At 29.0% G+C, this 20,202-nt stretch overlaps 1 protein-coding gene across 50 annotated transcripts in view; it reads right to left on the reverse strand.

The window, feature by feature from the left end:
• LOC103576317 (longitudinals lacking protein) overlaps positions 1 to 20,202 on the reverse strand; it is a 145,662-nt gene that overhangs the window by 118,707 nt on the left and 6,753 nt on the right. The window contains exon 7 of one of the 50 annotated variants that reach the window (XM_053738360.1): positions 234 to 574. The exons of 46 other annotated variants lie outside the window; for them this stretch is intronic. In XM_053738360.1, coding sequence (XP_053594335.1) covers positions 249 to 574 — 326 coding nt within the window. In that variant the 3' untranslated portion in view covers positions 234 to 248. Of the gene's footprint in view, positions 1 to 233; positions 575 to 3,845; positions 4,139 to 8,180; positions 8,759 to 12,321; positions 12,579 to 20,202 lie in introns of those variants that run through there. 3 more of the 50 variants (XM_053738364.1, XM_053738341.1, XM_053738365.1) reach the window with 3 other exon arrangements.

Raw genomic sequence — 20,202 nt, forward strand, 5'->3', positions numbered from 1 at the left:
CTCTTTTTTTCGGCGATTTTAAAACTCCATGTTCTGTAAAAAATTAAAATACTCTGTTAGCTAAAATATATCCATGTATATATGTTATCTACATAAATTTCACAATTTAAAATAATTTCAAAAATCTTTTAATTAAATAAAATTTATTTTATTTATTTTTTGGATTTAATAAAATTAGCGTTACATGAAAAATATTATTAGGAATAAAGTAAAAATAATAAAAAATATTTATACTGCAATTATTACATTTATTTTTTGTTAAGTTTCAGTTGTTCTGGTACTTGTTCGAATAAATCAATTATTTGTAATCTCTGGTTCTTGTGTTTTATTTTAGTGTGGCGCGTAATTTGAAATTTTCTTTTTCCGGTGTACTGACAGTAAGCGCACTGATACCGCGGCTCTATTCCGCATTCTTTAACGTGTCTTTTAACAGAATACTCGGAGTTAAATATTCTGGGGCAACTTGAACACTGAAATTTATCTTTATCTACAATAAATTTTTGCTGATGATTGACGGCCTCCGGATTCTCATCAGAATAATCCAGCATCAAAAGTGAACTCGGTAACATTAAGTCTGCAAGCAAATAAAAAATACGGTCAATAAAATAAATATAATAATTAACAGGTCAACTGAAGCATTAACAGAAACATACAGAAGAAAAAAAAGTCAAGAGTGCGGAAATAAAAATTTAAGAAAATTAACTAAAAAAATTTATTTATAAATGTACAATAAATTAATTAATAATTTACAATACTTTTGAATTATGAATTGCACTTTTTATATATATATATATGACCTGAGCATGTAATTTTGTAAATGCAATTCATATTTATAGTTTTTTTTTCTCAGCAAAATGGATGCCGACAATTTTATTGTCGATAATGTCGATCGCGTAAGTCGTGCAATTGACGTGCCGCGTTCTGATGTGTTGGGTGACATTTGAAGTGCGTTTGTAATGCAAATCACAGTATGGACATTTGAACCTCGGCTCTTGCCCGCACTCATATTTAAGGTGCCTCGTTAAACTGTAGTTATGACTAAAAGAACTGCCGCACAAATTCGGGCAGACAAATTTTTTCATCGGCGCGTTGTCTAGCCAACTTTCTGTCCGATGATTTTGCTGGTTAAGATCTTGAATTGACTCGCTGATAAAATCTGTAAAAAATATATTTTATTAATTAGTTTAAATGTATAATTATAAATATATAATAAACTGACAAATAAATAATATATTACAATTTTCTAATTTTCAGACGCTCGTGCAAAATAATATTTTTCAATCTACGTTACAGTTTTCTTTATTTATACATTAGTCAATTTATCTAAAATTCATTTCATTGTCACCGTCGAATTAAAATTATAATTCCTGATCAATTTTTATCAACAATCCACAGCCAGTCTTGTCATCAACATTTAGGACTTCGTTAATAGTCCGTAATAGTTAAAAAATTCATTTACAAGTCAATTATTTACACAGAAAAAAAAATTTCTTGGCTTAAGAAAATTTTTCATGTCCTAAGTTAAGAAATCAATTTTTTCTGAGTACTTCTTACAAATAATTATAATTATGAATTCCACTGTTTACGAGGTTTATAATTTCCCAGTGTATCTACAAAATAAGGTTTCAAATTTTTATGAATTCTTTTAACATGATCGACAACATTTCCCGCGCGTTTAGCCATGTGCTCGCAATAGGGACATTTGAATCTCGGTGACTGTCCGCACTCGTACCGCAGGTGATTCTTCAGTGTCAATTTATGACTGTACACTGACGGGCAATTTGGACACTTAACTTTCGTTTTCACAATCCTAATATTCCTATTCCTATTATTTATGTAGTAATAATCTAAAACATAAAAAACAACAATAACATAATTAATAATTAATTTAAAATATATCAAAATTCTAGCCGCATGCATTTATTATAAATAAATATACCAGTATATATTTACAACAAGTATTCAAAAATTAATTTATTCATTTTTAAATAATTAATATAATAATAGTAATAGCACAGTAATACTTAAGTGGTAAATAAATTTTCTAATTTAAAATAATTTATATATTTTTACAATAAGATAAATATAAATTATTTATTCATCATTAAGTGTCGGGAGCCTGAATTGGCGCGGCTTAAAATCAGCCATCTGGTGGCGAAAAAATAAACTAAGCAAAGTAGTCACCAGTTGACATTTACGTCGATAAATTTTTCTCATCATTTGAAAATTCAAATTTTTGGCGCCAAGAAATCCTTTTTTTCTGTGTAATTAACCAAGTGATCGACGTCAGTGAACTTGGTCTCAACAGTGACTGAACTTCGAATCACCCCCACTACCAATTCCTAACCTGCGCATGCGCAGGAAAAAGTGGGAGACTAATCAGCTGACTACTTTGCCTAGTGAAATTTTTTAGCCCAGCTGACATAGCCGAGTTCTAGGTTCCCAATTATTAAGAAAGAAATTCAGTCTTGCAGCATTTCGTAATGTCGACAACGTAAACTTGAAGCCCTGGATGAATTTTCCTAACATGCGCGCGCACATTTGACGAGTGCCGCGTCCGATAAACGCAATAGGGGCAATTAAACCTCGGCATTTGCCCGCACTCGAACTTAAGATGGTACTGTAGGTTATGTTTACGGCTGAACACACTCTGGCAATTGGTACAGGGATACTTAGTAGCGTTTGGATCAATTGTCTGACTGACTCTTCGATGCCGACGTTGGTACCACAGGGAATCGCTATCGAAATCTGTAAAATATAAAAAAATCCGGACTTTTTAAATTTGTCTGCTTAAGAAAATTCATATTATCTATTCATATATATTTCGGTACTTAGTAATATAGGGAATTTTTAACAGTCAAGCTATATATGTTAATATATATTTATATATTTTTTGGCTGTTATTTATCATTAATTCTTACTATTGTGGCTGTAAAATATCAATGACATAAATCTCCTTGTCTGGATGCTGTCGCCGTACGTGGGCTCGTACATTCGAGGTGTGTCGAGTCCTGTAGCTGCAGTAGGGACAATTGAATCTGGGTAATTGACCGCAGACATATTTCAAATGCTGCTGCAAATTCCATGACCAATTGAATGTCCCGCCGCATTTCGGACAAATATGCACACCACGACGTGATTCGCGCACGACTCGTTGCTGGTTTACCAAGCGGTAAAATTTAATGTCTGTAAAAAAAAATAATTATTCAATAATTTTTAATTAATCATTAATTTTTAGTATTAATAACAGATCAATTAAACAAACAGAAATTAAATATAAAGCTTTGCTATTTAAATTAAGTCAATTAATTTATTTACATTAAAATTATTTATCAATTATATAACTTATTTATAAACTTCTATGTAAATAAATTATATAATTATCTTCTGTACAAAAGTATATGAAATTTTATTAATTAACGTAATTAATGCTAATGATTTTTTTTTGAATTCTTGCAGATATCGACTGCGTAAACTTTTTCGCCAGGATGTCTTCTGACGACGTGAGCCCGCGTATTGGAGACATGTCGGGCCCGATAACTGCAGTAGGGACAGCAGAATCTCGGGGACTGATTACAAGAAAATTTTTTGTGGTAACACAGATTATTCTTCCGACTGAAGACTGAAGAGCAGTTGTCGCACGGGTACCTGCGCATCATTTCCGCAGGCCACTGGCACAAATCTACGGCAAAATATAAAAAAATATAACATCAGATTGACTTCTTACCAACGTAACCTCGATTTTAAATTAACGCTTCCACCAAACAATTAACGTCAAACTATTAACTATCATTTAATTAATTATAATAATTTATTTATTAATTTATTTAACAACAATATAGATAATATACAATTTTCCTTTAATTATAGGCCATTAATTTGTTTAATGACTGCCCTTTGGTGTTTATTACAAAGACTTGGTAACCAGGATGGCGGCGCTTTATGTGTCTCTTAACATTCGACGTGTGTTTAGCAACGTAAACACAGTGCGGGCATTTTAATTGAGGCAAAATTCCGCAATCGTAATTGATGTGCTTCCACAGGTACGTTTTGCTGTAAAAATTTTTGCACTTTGGACATGGAAATTTAACGCCCTCTTCAGTCATAACACTCGGGATCTCGTGAATGTTAAACTCATCTATAACATTTTTAAAAAAAAAATATTATAAATTTAAATTACAACCAAAATTATCATCCTGAAGTTAACAGACAATTTATTTTTTTTTTCTACAAATAAATGACGAAAAAAAAAAAAATAAAAAAATGCACATGTAGAAAATTTAAAAAACTACAAGTGCATTTTTTTAAAATATTATTTTTTTCATAATTCATCATTTTAGAAAAAATAAAAAATTATTGGCACTTCAGTATCATCCAAAATAAAGTTTGTGGATTTTTTAAAAATTATTTTTAATCAGCCCCAAAAAAATGTTAGTGGCACAAGTGCTTATTAAAATGACAGCATTAAAGAAAATATGAGTATAATTTACAAGGGATTTTTATTGAGAAAAATCTAAAAATTTTCCAGGATAATGATAAATGTCATGTACATAAATTTCATTGCCTATATGTCTTCTTTGTATATGTTTTCTTATATTTGTTGTCTTCTTAGACATTAAATCACAATAAGGGCACTTATATCTAGGAGGTTGACCGCATTCCCATCTCATGTGAAAAGTCAGGTTAGTTTTGCGGTTAAAAACGCTGTTGCAATTTTCACACGGATATTTTGACGTTTCTTCCATCGGTGATTTGCTCGCTCGCTTGACTTCACTTATTCCTGTAAATCATAATTTACCATCAGTTAAAAACCCACTCCATTAACCACCTCATTAATCAATTAATCATTTTTTATTAACGAATTAGTATGAGCATGAATAAGCGTGATAACTTTTTACAACATAACCAAAAAAAAGTCCACATTTAATTAAATATATTTTATTTAAAAGTATTAAATAAATACAATTTTTATAAACAATAAATAATTTTAATTATTTAATAAATTAATTTATTTAAATTACAAATTAATCAAAAAATATATTTCTATACTTAAATTAAATTTTCTAATTATTGGACCCTAATAAATATTAATTAAATTTTTGGTACTATTTAAATATTTGAATTAATTTTAATGACGAGAGCGATCAAAAGCATTAATTAAATAAACATCACGTCCTTTGTGAGCTCGTCTAATGTGCGTGTACATATTCGATGATATTTTAGCGCCTTTACCACAGTAAGGACAAAGAAAACGCGGTGCCTGGCCGCACATAAAACGCAAATGTTTTTTCATATCACCGGAATTTTTGTAACTACGATTACACTTTGGACATGTGTATCTACGTGAGTAAAATTGGTCATGTGAATTTTTACTACAAGTATTTAACGGCAAGTCTTCTGACGCGAGTGAGGTTATCCAACTACCACTGTAAGGACCTGCAACTAATCAATTCAACAATTGTTAAATATACTTTTAATACACTAATTAATCACGTTTAATTATCACGAAAAAATATCACATTATCATCCATCAGAAAATCATGCGTTAAAATCATTCATGCCTGAACTTGTCCCAGAGAGAGAATGAACTTCGAGTCACCCCCACTACAGAAAACTTCTATACTGCGCGTGCGCAGGGAAAAGTGGGAGAGCAGTGCACAGAACGCAGAGTGGGAGAAAAACCGAATACACCCGAGTACTTTCTCTTACTGGGACAATTTTACGAATTTTTTTATACTTTTTCATTAATTAGAATCAAGTATTAAATGTCCAAAAATACAACAGTGGCAAAAAATGATACTTCTGCCTATGTATAGCTTACTCTGTTAAAAACCGGAAGTTATTTGGAAATGATAACGGATACTATTCAAATCCGAATTCACTTTGCAAATTTAAATAATTTATTGCATGATATTCTTTAGTGATATTTTGTCGTGTGATATTTAGATGTAACCTTTAATAAGTCTATATTTTATTTATTAATTAATTATAAATTTTTGAATACTGTTAGACATGCTATTAAATATAATTACAATAGAGAAGAAACAAAAAACAGACAACAATATTGTTAATTTATTTTACAGATCTATCGAAGTGTCTAGAGTAAAATCGATTGTTATTAAACCCGCATGCTGAGTACGAATATGTCGAGACATATTTGAAACAAAAGCTGTCAAGTAACTGCAGTTTGGGCACTGAAATATTCGGGTGTTGCGACAAGCTTTTGGATTTTTCAAGCAGTACTTAGACCGATGCTGAACGAGACTATTGTATTTGTCGTATTTTTTATCACAGTACTGGCAAGTGAATTTTCCTTGAGTTTTTTTACCCTCACTCGTATTTTTATCCAACTTATTTTCAACTTTGCTTATTTTTTCCTCTAATTTATTTTCCGTTCCTTTAACTTCAATCTCCATTACTTCCGCAATCGTCTCGACTTCTTCTGTCGCAACTATTTCTTCAGCAGCCTCTACTTCTGAAACTTCAATTATTTCGGTTGCGTCAACGACCGATTTGTCTGCGACGAAAATTTCGCCAACAGTTTCTTGACTTTTTTCAAAATTTTTTTCACTTTGCTGGGAATTTTTCTCTTTAACTTCCGAAGTATCGAATACTCGTACTTCTTTAGACTTCCCGTCAATTTTTAAAAGTTCATCGCAGATAACATCTGAAAATTAATCAAAAATTTTTTTTTATTATTAATTAATATGGAGACGTTTTTTAAAACACAGACATTTTGCGCGCGCAAAAGCATTCAACAAGCCTTGTTTGTGAAATAAATAAACTGCTAATGATAAATTATACGATGACGTGAATGATTTTTTTTAAATTCAAATTTTTCTGAAACAAAATTTCAATTTTCATTTTTTTTTTATTAATTAATTTTTTTTTCTTGAAGTTGACATGATTTCGATGTCTGTCCACGGGCTCATTTTTTGAAAAAATTAAAAAAAAAAACTAGAAAATTTCTTGAGAAAAAAATTCAAATTTTACTGAGTAATTTTTTTTTTTTTACATTAATTATCAATTAAATTAATAATTTATTTATACTTACGATATAAATTTGATATTTAGGTTTACTAATTAATTAGACGTAATTAATAAATTAAAGAATTTGATGCAAGAAAGGAAGAGGAATTTTTATAAAATTTTATTCATTCAAAAAAATTTACAACTAAAGTCACTTATTTTTTAATAACAGTGAAAAATTTTGGTACATCTTAGATGCATTTTTTATTAATGATAATTGAGGAAAATATATAGAGTATAGTAATTTTAATTATTACAATGGATACAAACTAAATATTTATTTTTACTTTATACTTATATCTAAATTGCGCGCATATGAACCTGCAATAAAAATATTTTTATACTTATAATTAAAAAAAGAAAAAAAAAAGTATGATAAAATGACATCAAATATATATAAAAATTTATATCTAATACATGTATCAAATAAAATTTTGATATAAATTACACAGCAACTTTGACAAGTTTTTTGATTTTTTATCAAAAACAAAATTCATATTTTTGAAATTAATTGCAATCGAAGGCTACTGTAAGAAAATTTTGAGGTGGATTAAAAAATTCATAAAATCACCGAATGCTTTTTTTCAACTAATCTGTAAGTAATTTTGAGTACCGATGTTTCAAAAATATTTTTTTCATAAGGCAGCTTAATGAGAAGCCGAAAATTTGAAAAACAAAAAATTGCATTTGGTGATTTGTTATTTTGAATTTTTTCTAACCTACAAATTTCATGTTAATTTTTTTCGAATACTCCTTCCCCTACTTAAATATTTTCAATGACCGTCAAAAACTCATGAGAATTCGATTAATTAATTAAAAAAAAAAAATTAAACCATCAGTTGAAAAATTGGCGGGAATTTAAATTCACTGATTTGAATACCCACTAGCGCCACCAGTGAACGCAAGATTAACCAATAGGAGGTCCTGCATCAGTTGCCATTTTGTGGACTCGTTCAGTATGGTGACTTCTTCCACTTGTTCTAAATAGAAATTTTAAAAAAATTGGCGCGCTTTTTATTTTTCATTTGAATGAAAAGTTTTAAAAAAATAACTACCGACCCTTAATTTGATAAAATTTTGATAAATTTACAATTCAGTCACAGTAAATTTTAAAAAAAGTAGTAGAGGGGGTATCTGAAAATTCCCTTGATCCCAAATAAAAAAAAGTAAGCATAAAACCGAATGAAGCGAGAGATTTACTGAAATAAAATAAATTATCTGAAAAGTTTTCTGTAAGAATCATAAACCGTAGCGGGCATAGCAGGATGAACAAACTGAATATGTCTCTTAATATCCCCGCGTCTTTTTGACTCATGCCCGCAATAGCCGCACTTGAATCTCTTATCAGGGTTCAGGCAGTACCTGATGTGCTGAGTAAGGGAGGTATTGGTTTCAAAAACTTTATTGCAAGCCGGTTTATTGGGACAAACGAACAAACCCGAAGGATCTACAAGAATCCCTAAGAACTCTCCGCGCTCAATAGCAGGATCCGGGTGATTTTTGCTTATGTGCCCGTTCATCGCTCGCGAAAACCGCGAAACGAAATTACAGTAGGGACATTTATTGCGCGGGGGTCTGCCGCATATGCTACTCAAATGTCTTGTTAATGCAGGCCTCGTTCTGAATGACTTATTGCAACCATTGGTTATGCACTTAAACTCTTTAACTGATTCCACAAAAATTTGCTCTCCATTCGGGTCAGCTTCGCTCCAATATCTCTCTAGTTTAACTGAAAATAAAAGCAAAAAAATTACTCGGTTAAAATGAATCTTAATATTTAAAAAAATTATTTTTGTTTTTTTTTTTTAATTTTTAAAAAAATATATCATGCCTCAAGTCCATTGGCACTTGAATAAGTACTCAATTAATTACATCAAATTTAATTAAAATTTTTTTTTTTTTTTTTATAGAACAAAAGAATTTATTTTTGAAAAATGACATTTCGTAAATTAACAAAAATAAAGCCAGTATATTTTTTAATAAATAAAATCATAATTAATTAATAATAAATATTAATATAAAATAATTAAAAATAAAATAAATAAAAAATAACAAAATAAAACTTTTTTTTTTTTTTTTTTTTTTTTTTTTTTTTTTTTATAATAAATAAATAAATTAATATTGAGTAAGTACATGAGGATTTTGTTGCGGATGAAAGCTACGAATGTGTTTTTTGATTCCCCCACTCCAATTGGACTCCTTGGGGCAGTATGGGCACTTGTAACGCGGTGGCTTCTGACACTGGTAATTAATATGACGTGTGAGGTCGGCCTTGTACTTATAGACCCGGGTGCAGTGCGGGTTGGGGCATACGAAATTTCCAGTCTGTTTTTTAGTCGTAATGCTCAGTTCGATGACGTTTATTTGGTCATTGGGATGACGGCTTGCCGCGTGGTTCAGAACGTAACTTTTCCAGGGCGACTGGTAATTGCAGTGGGAGCACATGTACCTCGGGGGTTTTCCGCACTCGTAATTCATGTGTTTGGTTAAATTATTTTTCCACTTATAGACGCTATTGCAGTTGGGGTTGGGGCAACGATATTCTACTGGTTTGTTTATCGTCGATATCCCCGCTGACGATGCGGACCCCAGTGATTCTGGTTTTATTTGCGTGCTTATGGGTTTTGTCTTCATGAAATTCGAAAGTCTGTATACTGAAAACATTCAGAAATTCAATTGTCTCATTATTTATTTATTTATTTTTTTAGTCTCATTTATCATTCAATTTTTTTCTTTTCTTTCCATTCGACTTAAGTTTTTTAATTAATATCTAATTTTTGTTTTATGCAGTACAAGCGATAATTTCATGCTTCATTTCACTACAAATTATAATCTAATTAAACTCATTACTTTTTTTTTTTAATTTAAATATCATGATTCTCAAGTCAGCTGATACTGGTTAGCCGACGTCGAATAATTTTCAAATTTTTTTTAAAGTAGCAAATTATTTAAAAAAAAATATTTTTAAAAATTGCACGTCTAGTTTTTTTAATTTTCTACATGTGCATTTTTTTATTTTATTTTTTTTTTTCAAAATTGACGTTAAAAAAAAATCCGAAAATTCCAGATCGTCTGTTAACCAAAGTCATGAGCCAGCTGTTAAATAATTTTTTGATTACTTTTTTAAAAGATAAATTATAAAAAAAAAAAATTTGAAAAAATGCACTTGTAGATTTTTTGGTTTTCTACAAGTGCATTTTTTTGGTTTTTTTTTTTTTAGTAATTTATGTTGAAAAAAAAAATCAGAAAATTTTAAATTATCTGCTGACCAGGATCATAAAATATTTTAAAATTTCTAATCGAGCAAATTTTTTTCCGCTTGAGGAAATTCGTCAGCAACTAAATCACGGGAATTTTTTAAAAAAACTAAAAATTCTTGCATGGTTTCGCACTCACTGAAAAAAAAAGAATGAATTAGTAAAAAAAAAAGTTATTAATTATTTTTTAATTAATCCGATAAATTATTTATTATTTACAAAGTTTCTAAAAATAAATAACTGTAATAAATAAATTTTAATCAGGTCTGAGGTCGATGAACTCGACAGTGGATCCAGGATGCTGGCACCTAATATGCGAGGCAATATTACTAGGCTGTTTGGTAACGAAGCTGCAATAAACGCATTTAAATCGAGGCTTTTTCCCACACTCGAATTTACGATGCCTCCATAGATGAGAGTGAGTCTTGTAATTCTTATTACAACTTTGACAACTAAATCTTCGGGTTAAATCTTGAGACTGTGAAGATCTTAGAGTACTAAGGCGGCTTGGCGGCTCGACGAAAACATTCAAGTAATCGTTATAGCCTGCAAGCATATCAATAAATAATTATTATTATCTGCTCTAGTTCATTTTATTTTTCACGACATTTCCTACAATTCCTTTTTTTTTTTTATTTTTAAAAATTCTAATTTTTTTTAAATTCTTTACCAGTAATTGACAATTAAAAATTTTCAGACTTTTTAAACAATTGAATATAAAAAAAAAAAAAAAAAAAAAAAAAAAAAAAAAAAAAAAAAAAAACTAAAAATATGCACATGTAGAAAATTTAAAAAACTACAAGTGCAATTTTTCGAAATATTTTTTTTTTTATAATTTATTACTTTAAAAAAAATTCAAAAAGACGGCGGCTAATTTCAATATCATCTCAGTACAGTAATTAAATTTATATTGCAAAAAATATGAGATTAATTTTTTTGATTAAATTCCATGGAAATTTTTCGTTATCTCGATTTATTTTCTTATCAATTATTTTTTTGACTAAATAATGTAATCAATGAGACAAAAAATTGAGTCAACATAATTAGATATTTTTTTTTTAATAAAATAATTTTAAAAATTTGAATTTAAATTTATTTTTAAAAAATCAGGAAAAAAAAAATAAAAATTTATATCTATAAAAAAATATTTATATTTATTTAAATTACATTACTTACATTTTATAAAAAAATATCAAATTTTATTTTCCAAATATTATTACTAAAATTTAAAATTTTTTTTCTCCCGCGTTAAATTTAAAAATAAAAATTAAATTTATTTAAATTTAAAAAATTAAAATAATTTCAAAGGATTATGAGCACGTGCGACATGTTCAGAAAGAGTATCAGGCCTAGAATAAAATTTCCCACAATCAGGACACTGCAATTTAAATTTAAAAGGCCCGCATCCATACTTGCTGTATCTGCAAAGCGATGAATAATTTTTGTACCTCTTGCCGCATCCTCTGCACCGGAAACCCTCGCTGCGGTACATCTGCTCTGTAACCAGACGGGTTTTCCCAATAAAAGACTTCTCATTTTTCAAAATTTCATTTATTCATATATATTTATCTCTGTATATTTTTTTCCACTCAGACCGCGTTAAAGCCACATGCCGTACAGGAAATAAGGATAAATATTTACAATACAAAATAAAAATTACTTAAAATAATATATATCTCAACAGTCTAATAAATCTAATCAGTACTATAATTAACAAAAAAAAAAAAATAAAATTTTCAAAAAATAAGACTCGATTTTTAAAATTGACTCCACTTAATTTTAATACTAAATTTTTTTTTAATTTTTTTAAAAATATAATTCATTTAAAATTTTATCATAAATATATATATATATATTTTTTAAAGAGTCATATATATTTGGCATTTATATTTGGCAGTTTTGTGGTTCCCCTCAATTCTACAGGCTTAATATGACAATGCCCTCTTTGTAAATAAAAATATAAATATTTATATATATACCCAACAATTAATAAAATAAAAATATATAAAATAATAATAGTAATAATGATAATAATAATAATTGATGAGGGTTATTTGCTGAAAGTAGTGCCGCCATGAATGTTGAGTATGTGCTGCTTGAGATGATCCGGTCGACAGAAGTATTTTCCGCAGAGGGTACAGGTGAATGTGTACCTTGATCCTAATCCACCGCATTCGTACCTCGAGTGCCTTGTCAGTGAGGACCGCGAACGGTACCCACGTCCGCACATTACACACCGAAACCGAAGTTCACCTGGGGAACCGCCACCGGACTCCATAGTCCCGGGACTCGCTGTAAGCATACACAGGGAGGAATACCTCTATTTATATATTTAGTACCTCAAAATCTATGGGGTTCGATTTCAAATTCAAGTTTTAAAATTTTCCCGCTTTTAATTTCAAAAATTCTTGGATTTATCGTCTGGTGGTTTGTAAATTTATAAGCTCGGCCAAGCGCCAATTTGTCGACTTTGCACTTATTTAATTTTTTTTTTTTTTTTTTTTTTTTTTTTAATTAAATAAACAATTAAGTTAATTATAATTTTTTTTTATTGTTACAAATTTTAGAAACAATTTTAAAAATAAAACAAAATATATAATGCAAAGTCTCACAATTATTTCAGGCTGTTATTTACATGCTGCCCCATAAAAAATTATATTAGTTTTTTTTTACACCGATGTGAGTACAACCCAACGTAAAATTAATCTAGTTTTTTTTTCTATACAAATTAAAAAAAAAAAAAAAAAAAAATACATTGATCCTTTACAACCCAATTAATTGACTTAAAGTATCTTATAATTTTTACAGCGAATGAGTTCGGATGACATTTGATAGTAAGTTATTTCGGAAATTTATTGTACAAGATCTTGCCGTCCTTGGTGAGCACGTGGTCGAGATGAGCTGAGGCTGTAACTGGAGCGAGACCGGTGAGGTCCAGGGTACCCTCGGGACCACCGGGCTCGGGAAAACACTCGGCGATGTGCCGCAACAAACCCCCTCGATACTTGTAACTTTTCCCGCAGCTAGGGCAAGATAGTCGACGGTAATCAGTCATCGGGTGATGCTGCTGAGACACCGAGGAAGAGGCTGCTGACATTCTTCGTCTGACAACTGCAAGCATCCACCAGAGCTTTGGTCATCTCTGCCTAATTTTAACCTCGACAATTTGCCGTCTTATTTTTTAATTTTTTTTTTTTCTATTTTTATTTTTAGAATTAATTACTCTAATTATTTTTGACTGACTCTATTTTTTTTTATTTCTTAGTGTTAGTAATAGAAAAAAAAAAATCGATTTAATTTTTTCTAACTCAAATTGTAATCAAATTTTCCAAATCAAATTTTAATCAGAATTTTTAATTAAAATTTTTAAACTCTAATTTTAATCAAATTTTCAAATTCAAATTCATATGAAATTTTCAAATTCAAATTTTTATCACATTTATGAATACAAATTTTTACCACATTTTCAAATTCAAGTTTTTATAAAATTTTTAAATAAAAAATTTTTATCAAATTTCTGGATAAAAATTATTATCAAATTTTTTACTAAAAATTTTTTATAGGAATTTGAAATTTATAAATTTTTTCCAAAAATTATTAAATCGATTTTTTTTAAACCCAAATTAAGCTAATGATACCTGAAAGCGGAACAAGGAAACAAATAAAAAGATTTTGTAAAAAAATGATTTTTTTTTCAATAATTTTTATTAAAATCTCAGTTGCTTCAGTTGACATGATGATTCAGGACCCACATGAATACAAAAATTTGGAGGGAAATTTAAAAATTCAAATTTTCAAAAATTTCAACCAAGTCTGATATTTAATTTGAGTAAAAAAAAATAAAAAAAATTTTGAATGATTTATGTAATTATTTGTTAACATTGAATCCATGGACGTTGATGGTATGCCATTTGAGCGAAGAAGAATAGTATCCTTTGTAAGGACAGATTGCGCATTGAATAGTCGGCTCCTTGCCACACTCGACTCTCTGGTGACGACGAAGTGAATCGTAACGTTTGTAAACTCTACCACAGCGATTGCAAACTTCACTGGGTTGCCACATCGCCGCTGAAAAATTAATTCGGATTCTAGACGCGAATTTTTTCTCATCTTTTTTTCGTCGGCTGGGACTTTATAAAATAAAACAATTTTTTTTTTAAATTAATTGACATGTGTGATAATTTATTTTAAATTTCGAGCGACGGATCTTCAAAACAACTGACAATTTTTACAATAAAATTTTTGAAAATTCCTCGCGTTACAATTTCCTTTTTTTTTTTTCAAACAATTTTTCTTAAAAAACTTTTCAAACAATTTTTAATTTTAATTAAAATTAATTATGACTTTACAAAAAATTCAATTTAAAAAAAAAAAAACTTAAATTAATAACAAAAAATTTTTCATGACTCGAAACAATTCAAAGTAATTTTTTTTTAAGGCCACAGAACTTTACGTCACAAAATCAAAGAAAAAAATAAATAAATTAATTAATTAAAAAAAAAAAAAAAAAAGTGCATACTTGTGACGTAAAGTTCCAGGTGCAGAATAATTCTAGTTGACCTCGAAGCCGGATGTTGAACCAGAAACTTGATTGCCGACTTGGACTGTCCTTGGACCCACGTGGACAAAAAAAAATCATTTACGCAACTAACAAGCACACAGCGACTTGAAACCTGACTAAATATTTGAATTGAGGAATAAAAATAATTAATTTGATGATTTAATAATAAAATTTCATGACCGATGCTCTGGCGCCAAGAGAAAGGGTCAACAGACTTTTATTATTAATTTACTAATTAATTAATTATTTAATAAACTAACGAGATGTTTTAGCAGCTCATTCACTCAAGTCATTCGAAACGAGTACAAGCTGAAAGGTAAAACTTATTGACACAAAAATACAGTTCAAATTTCAAATATTTTTAAATTTTACGGACGGGTAGGAACTGAGGTCAGGATGGAAATTATTTTATAAAATTACACTGAGAATGTCATCAATTAAAAAAAAAATTTGTTAAAAAAATTTAAATTAATTAATTAAAAAAAAAAAAACATTCTCAATGTAATTAATAATTAATTAATTAAAGGTCACCCTGTACGCCGATACAACGTACAAGATTAAATACTTACTGATTTTTAAATTTATACCTTTACCTCAATACTTAATTTTTTTTTTTATCATCTTCTTCTTATTAAAAAATTCAAAAGGAATTTTTTAATTAATGGAAACACATCCTAGAATTTTTAAAAATTGACAATTTAAATATTCAAATTTCTGCTAAGAAAAAAAAAATTAAATTAATGAACCAAGTCAATAAATACTAGAGAATAAAAAAAGTTATTCTAGAGTATTTTCAATGACTTCGAGCAATTAATTAAAATATTAATTAATTTAAAAATTATTAATTGCAATTTCGACATATGTTTCATTCACTCGCTCATTTTCACATACAAATAAAATTTTAAAAATACATTTCCTGTAAATAAAAATTTTAGAATTAAAAAATTAAATTTGGCGGGAAATATTTAAAATTTAAAATAGAGGTAAAAATAAATCTGTAAATAAAAATTTTGATTAGAGGTAAAATTAAATTTGGCGGTAAATATTTAAAATTTAAATAAAAATAAAATTGGCGGTAAATATTTAAAAATTCAAATTACATAAAAAATATTACATGATAAATTATCAAGTTGTTATAAAATGTTGATTACAGTAGATATTTAGCTGATTACCTCAAGATCTTACCAATACTTTACCAGAGTTCATTGAACCCGGAGATAACGAGTTGTCTTGAAGCTGAGTGATGATGCGTGACGCGGTTTTATCTCATTGTAAAATCTTTGTTTAGAAAAAACTCTCTAAATGGGGAGAGTTATTTTCAAAAGAATCGACAATGAGTCGAAATAATAAAATATCAGCACTCACTTCCATTCCATCGGCTTACGTACGTGAAAGTCGTTACTTTAAGCTAGACTCGAGTAAATAAATCACTGCGAGCAAGCTCAAGCAATCATTTGAATAAAAGAGTCGTCGACATAAAAGGCGTTTAAAATTATGGCTTTCACGGTTGCGATACAAAGGAAGTTTTTTTTTCTTCTCTTCTCTCTTCTTTCTTGTCTAGCTGTTGAAATTTTAAATTACAAGTTATTTAAAAACAGATTATTATTGAAAAATCGACAATTTAATTCAAGAGAAAGTTCAAAGATTTTTTGAAAATTCAAAATTAGAAATTTTCGAATTTAACTGGAAATTAATATCAGAGTGATCAGAAAAAGTCGTCACACATTTGATATTAATTTTGCAGAATAAATTTCGAAATTTGAGTCTGAAAGAAAAAAATATTTTTGCGAATTTTGGGATGGGTTGAAATTTGGCTGAGGATATTAGAAGTGAATGGAAAGAGACTTGAAATTTATTCAGAAAAAATTAAATTTCTGAAATAAAAAAAAAAAAAAATTAAACAATTTGAATTTATGTTTCAAATTTAACTGCACTAATTAATTAGTCATTAGAAAAAGTCGTAATGGCTGATTAATTTACACAGAATAAATTTTGAAACAAAAAATAAAAGTAGAAATCTTGATGTAAATTTGCCTGTAAAAATTTTAAAAAATGTTAACGAAATCACAAAACTTTCAAGAGTAAATTTGAAATTCAAATTCTGTAAAAAAAAAAAAAAAAAATTGTAATGTCAAATAATACATCCACGGAATTGTCCCAAATTTAACTGAAAAATTAATTAGCAATGAAAAAGTCATCAGCTAATTAATTTCACCAGAATAAATTTTGAAACTTAGCCTGAAATTCAAAAAACTAAAATTCAATCGGTTATTTCAAATTTATTTGCACAAATAAATTTAAAAGTATCAAGAAAAAGTCTTCATACATTTTAAATTCATTTTCACAGAATAAATTTTAAAATCAGTCCTGAAATTAAAAAAATATAAATCACTCCATTGGTCATTTCAAATTTAACCGCAAAAATAAATCCAAAAGTATCAAGAAAAAGTCTCAATACCGTCAAATAAATTTCTACAGAAATTTAAAAACTTTGTCCTGTAAAAAAAATTGTCGCGCAAGCGCAACTCAAAAATTCAAATATTCTCTCATCCACTCGCCATTTTCTCACTCATAATAATCAATCTCACCAACAAATTTATAAAAATTCACATAAAAATTTGAATATAATTTTTAAAATTTTCAAAATTACAACAAAATATTCAAAATTCTTACCAATTTACCTTCTTACCAATTACCTTTACCTTCATACTTTACCAATTACCTGAATACCTCAAAAATCTTCTTTCGTCCTAGTCCCGAGTGCAGCAACAAGAACAAAATGTCCAAGTCGCGCTCTCGAGACAAATCTTCTGAATCTCCATCATCATCTTCTTCTTCTTAAAAAAAGCCAGTATACAAAAGGTACACTAGCAAAAATGAAATCTTGTCTCTTCTCTCTTGACTAATGTAAGTAAATAAATGAAAAGGTCAACTCTCACCCAGTCCGAGAAATCGCTCGTCTGAGCAACAGCCGACCCATTCACTCTTCTCTCTTCTTCGCCTACTTCATCTTCTTTACCCTAGACACTCGGAATAAAAGTACACGAAGCATAAAAGCAACATGATGAACATGGTCATGAAATACATAAATGACAGTTCAAAAAAATTAAAAAAAAAAAATTAAATTACAATACCAGTTAACAATTAGTCAATTAAATAAATTGTTTACAATAGTATGTTTAAAATTAATTATAAATAATTATAACAATATCATATATGTACCATAGGGCTTTTATGGACATTAACATAAATATGACATGTATATATGAATTAATTAATTAAAAAATTCATGTACACATGATTAAATAATGGGTTAATAAACAATTGATGTATGCGTTACGAACAAATAAGCGAGTATGTACACGTGGGTTAGTAGAAAATATAAAAAATGTTTTTTTTTTATATTTATATATCTTATTATAAATAATGTATGTAGTTTTCAGTGACGTGTTCACTTGCGCCGTAAAATTATCATTTGAATAATTTGAATTTTCAAATTTTACCGCCACCACTTACTTGGATGATAATTGCCGGGCAAGTGGACACGTGAGTTAATTATTAAAACTACTGAAGGAAGCGAAAACATGCAAGACAAATTAATAATAAATGGCACAAATTTATAAATATGTATATGGATTAATGTGTTGCTCACACTTGTGACTTAAATAGACGTACGAAAGACCTTTGTTTAAATATATTGTACTTTATATATATATGATGAATGATGAAAAATAGAATCAGACAGACTTAGATACTAGTCCCTGCGTGCAATCGGGATCTAAGGTCAGCCGTACGTATTTTAAATAAAGAATAATGTAAAATAAAATGTAAAGTGAAAGAAAGAAAAGTTTAGTTTAGTTTAGTATATTAAAAATATATATTAAATAAAATAATAAATAAAATGAAGTGCAAGCGTGCCATTTGAGTGTGAACACATTGATGTCCCGTATTTTAAATTACGATTATCCAAGAGTATCCTCCCTTTTTTATTTTTACTTAGAATATTCAAATTTAAATTTTAAAATTCATTTTGCCGCCAAGTGCAACAAAATCGCTACTAAACACGAACACGACTACAAAGGGTGGTATCTTGACTCTTGTAATGGGGATTATTTTTAAATTGGGAGTTAGCAGAACGAACGAGCAAAATATTTTTATTTAAATTGAAATAATCAATTAATTGTAATTATTTCAATTTTAAATATTTTACTTTTTCGTTGTGGCTTGTTCACAAACATTTATATTTATATTTCAACTACGCGTTGCAGACAACGTGGTACAACATCGGTACTAAATTTAAACGAGACTCTAATTTAAAAAAAAAAAATTAAATGATAAAATAAAAATAAAAAATAAAATAAAAATTATTGTATTGGACCTTTAAATTCTAAGGGCACATAGAGGTTCAATCCTCGGCGCGTTGGTCAACACGATTCAAGGTAACAAGTCTCTGAATAAAAACGACCATCGATCAATGCGAGCGACTTATTTATTTTTCACGTCTTCCGATTGTTTAAATTTTAAATTTACGAGGGAACCGCTGAGTTTTAACGGACGTTGTAAATTATAATTAAATATAATATATATATTTATCAGTGATAATATATATATTTTATATAACGAGGCATCGACCGCTAGCATTGACAGAGAGGTCGTTCCCTCTCTCTCCGTTTTTACCTTGAGAAATCCCACGTTGGATCGTCGACGCTGACGATCTCTATACCTGTTCCGATAATTGTAATGATAATAAAACCCGAGTAACACGTGGCCTAAATAATCATTACCGTATAATTAATATATAAATTCAATATATATATATATATATATTTATTTCCGACATGTGTTTTACGAAAGCACGTACGCGTACTACCGATTATCTTTTCCATGGTCCTCAAAAAATCCTGGCTCGCATCTGCTAGCGACAGCTGTACCACCAGATGTAGCTACGAAAAAAACCAACAGCTGCGTCGCGTTTTTCTTTGCGTAAATTTAAAAAAAAAAAAAAAAATAATAATTCGCTGATAGATAAAATGTGTGGTTTGGTATAAAATTTAAAATGGTGGCGGTGAGGAAACTTGGAGCCTTATCTCGGCCTACGTGTCGCGAGAGAGCATAGAACCCGAGAATGGAATCTAGGTCGTGCTCTCATGCCTGTTATTTTATTTCTTAGCTTCTCACGGCGAACATGGATATTGTAGACGTTCTATTATACTGAAACCGAGTTGCTGAGCTAGTAGATTTGCTGCTCGTTCGTTTTATCTTGGCATCCATACGCGGATGAGGTTCAGTTGTTCGCGAATACAAACACGGATCGCTTTTACTGAGAATTACTAGTTTGCAGACCTAAGAACTCCT

Source organism: Microplitis demolitor, chromosome 4 (assembly GCF_026212275.2).
Source record: "Microplitis demolitor isolate Queensland-Clemson2020A chromosome 4, iyMicDemo2.1a, whole genome shotgun sequence".
Taxonomy (NCBI): Eukaryota; Metazoa; Arthropoda; class Insecta; order Hymenoptera; family Braconidae; genus Microplitis; species Microplitis demolitor.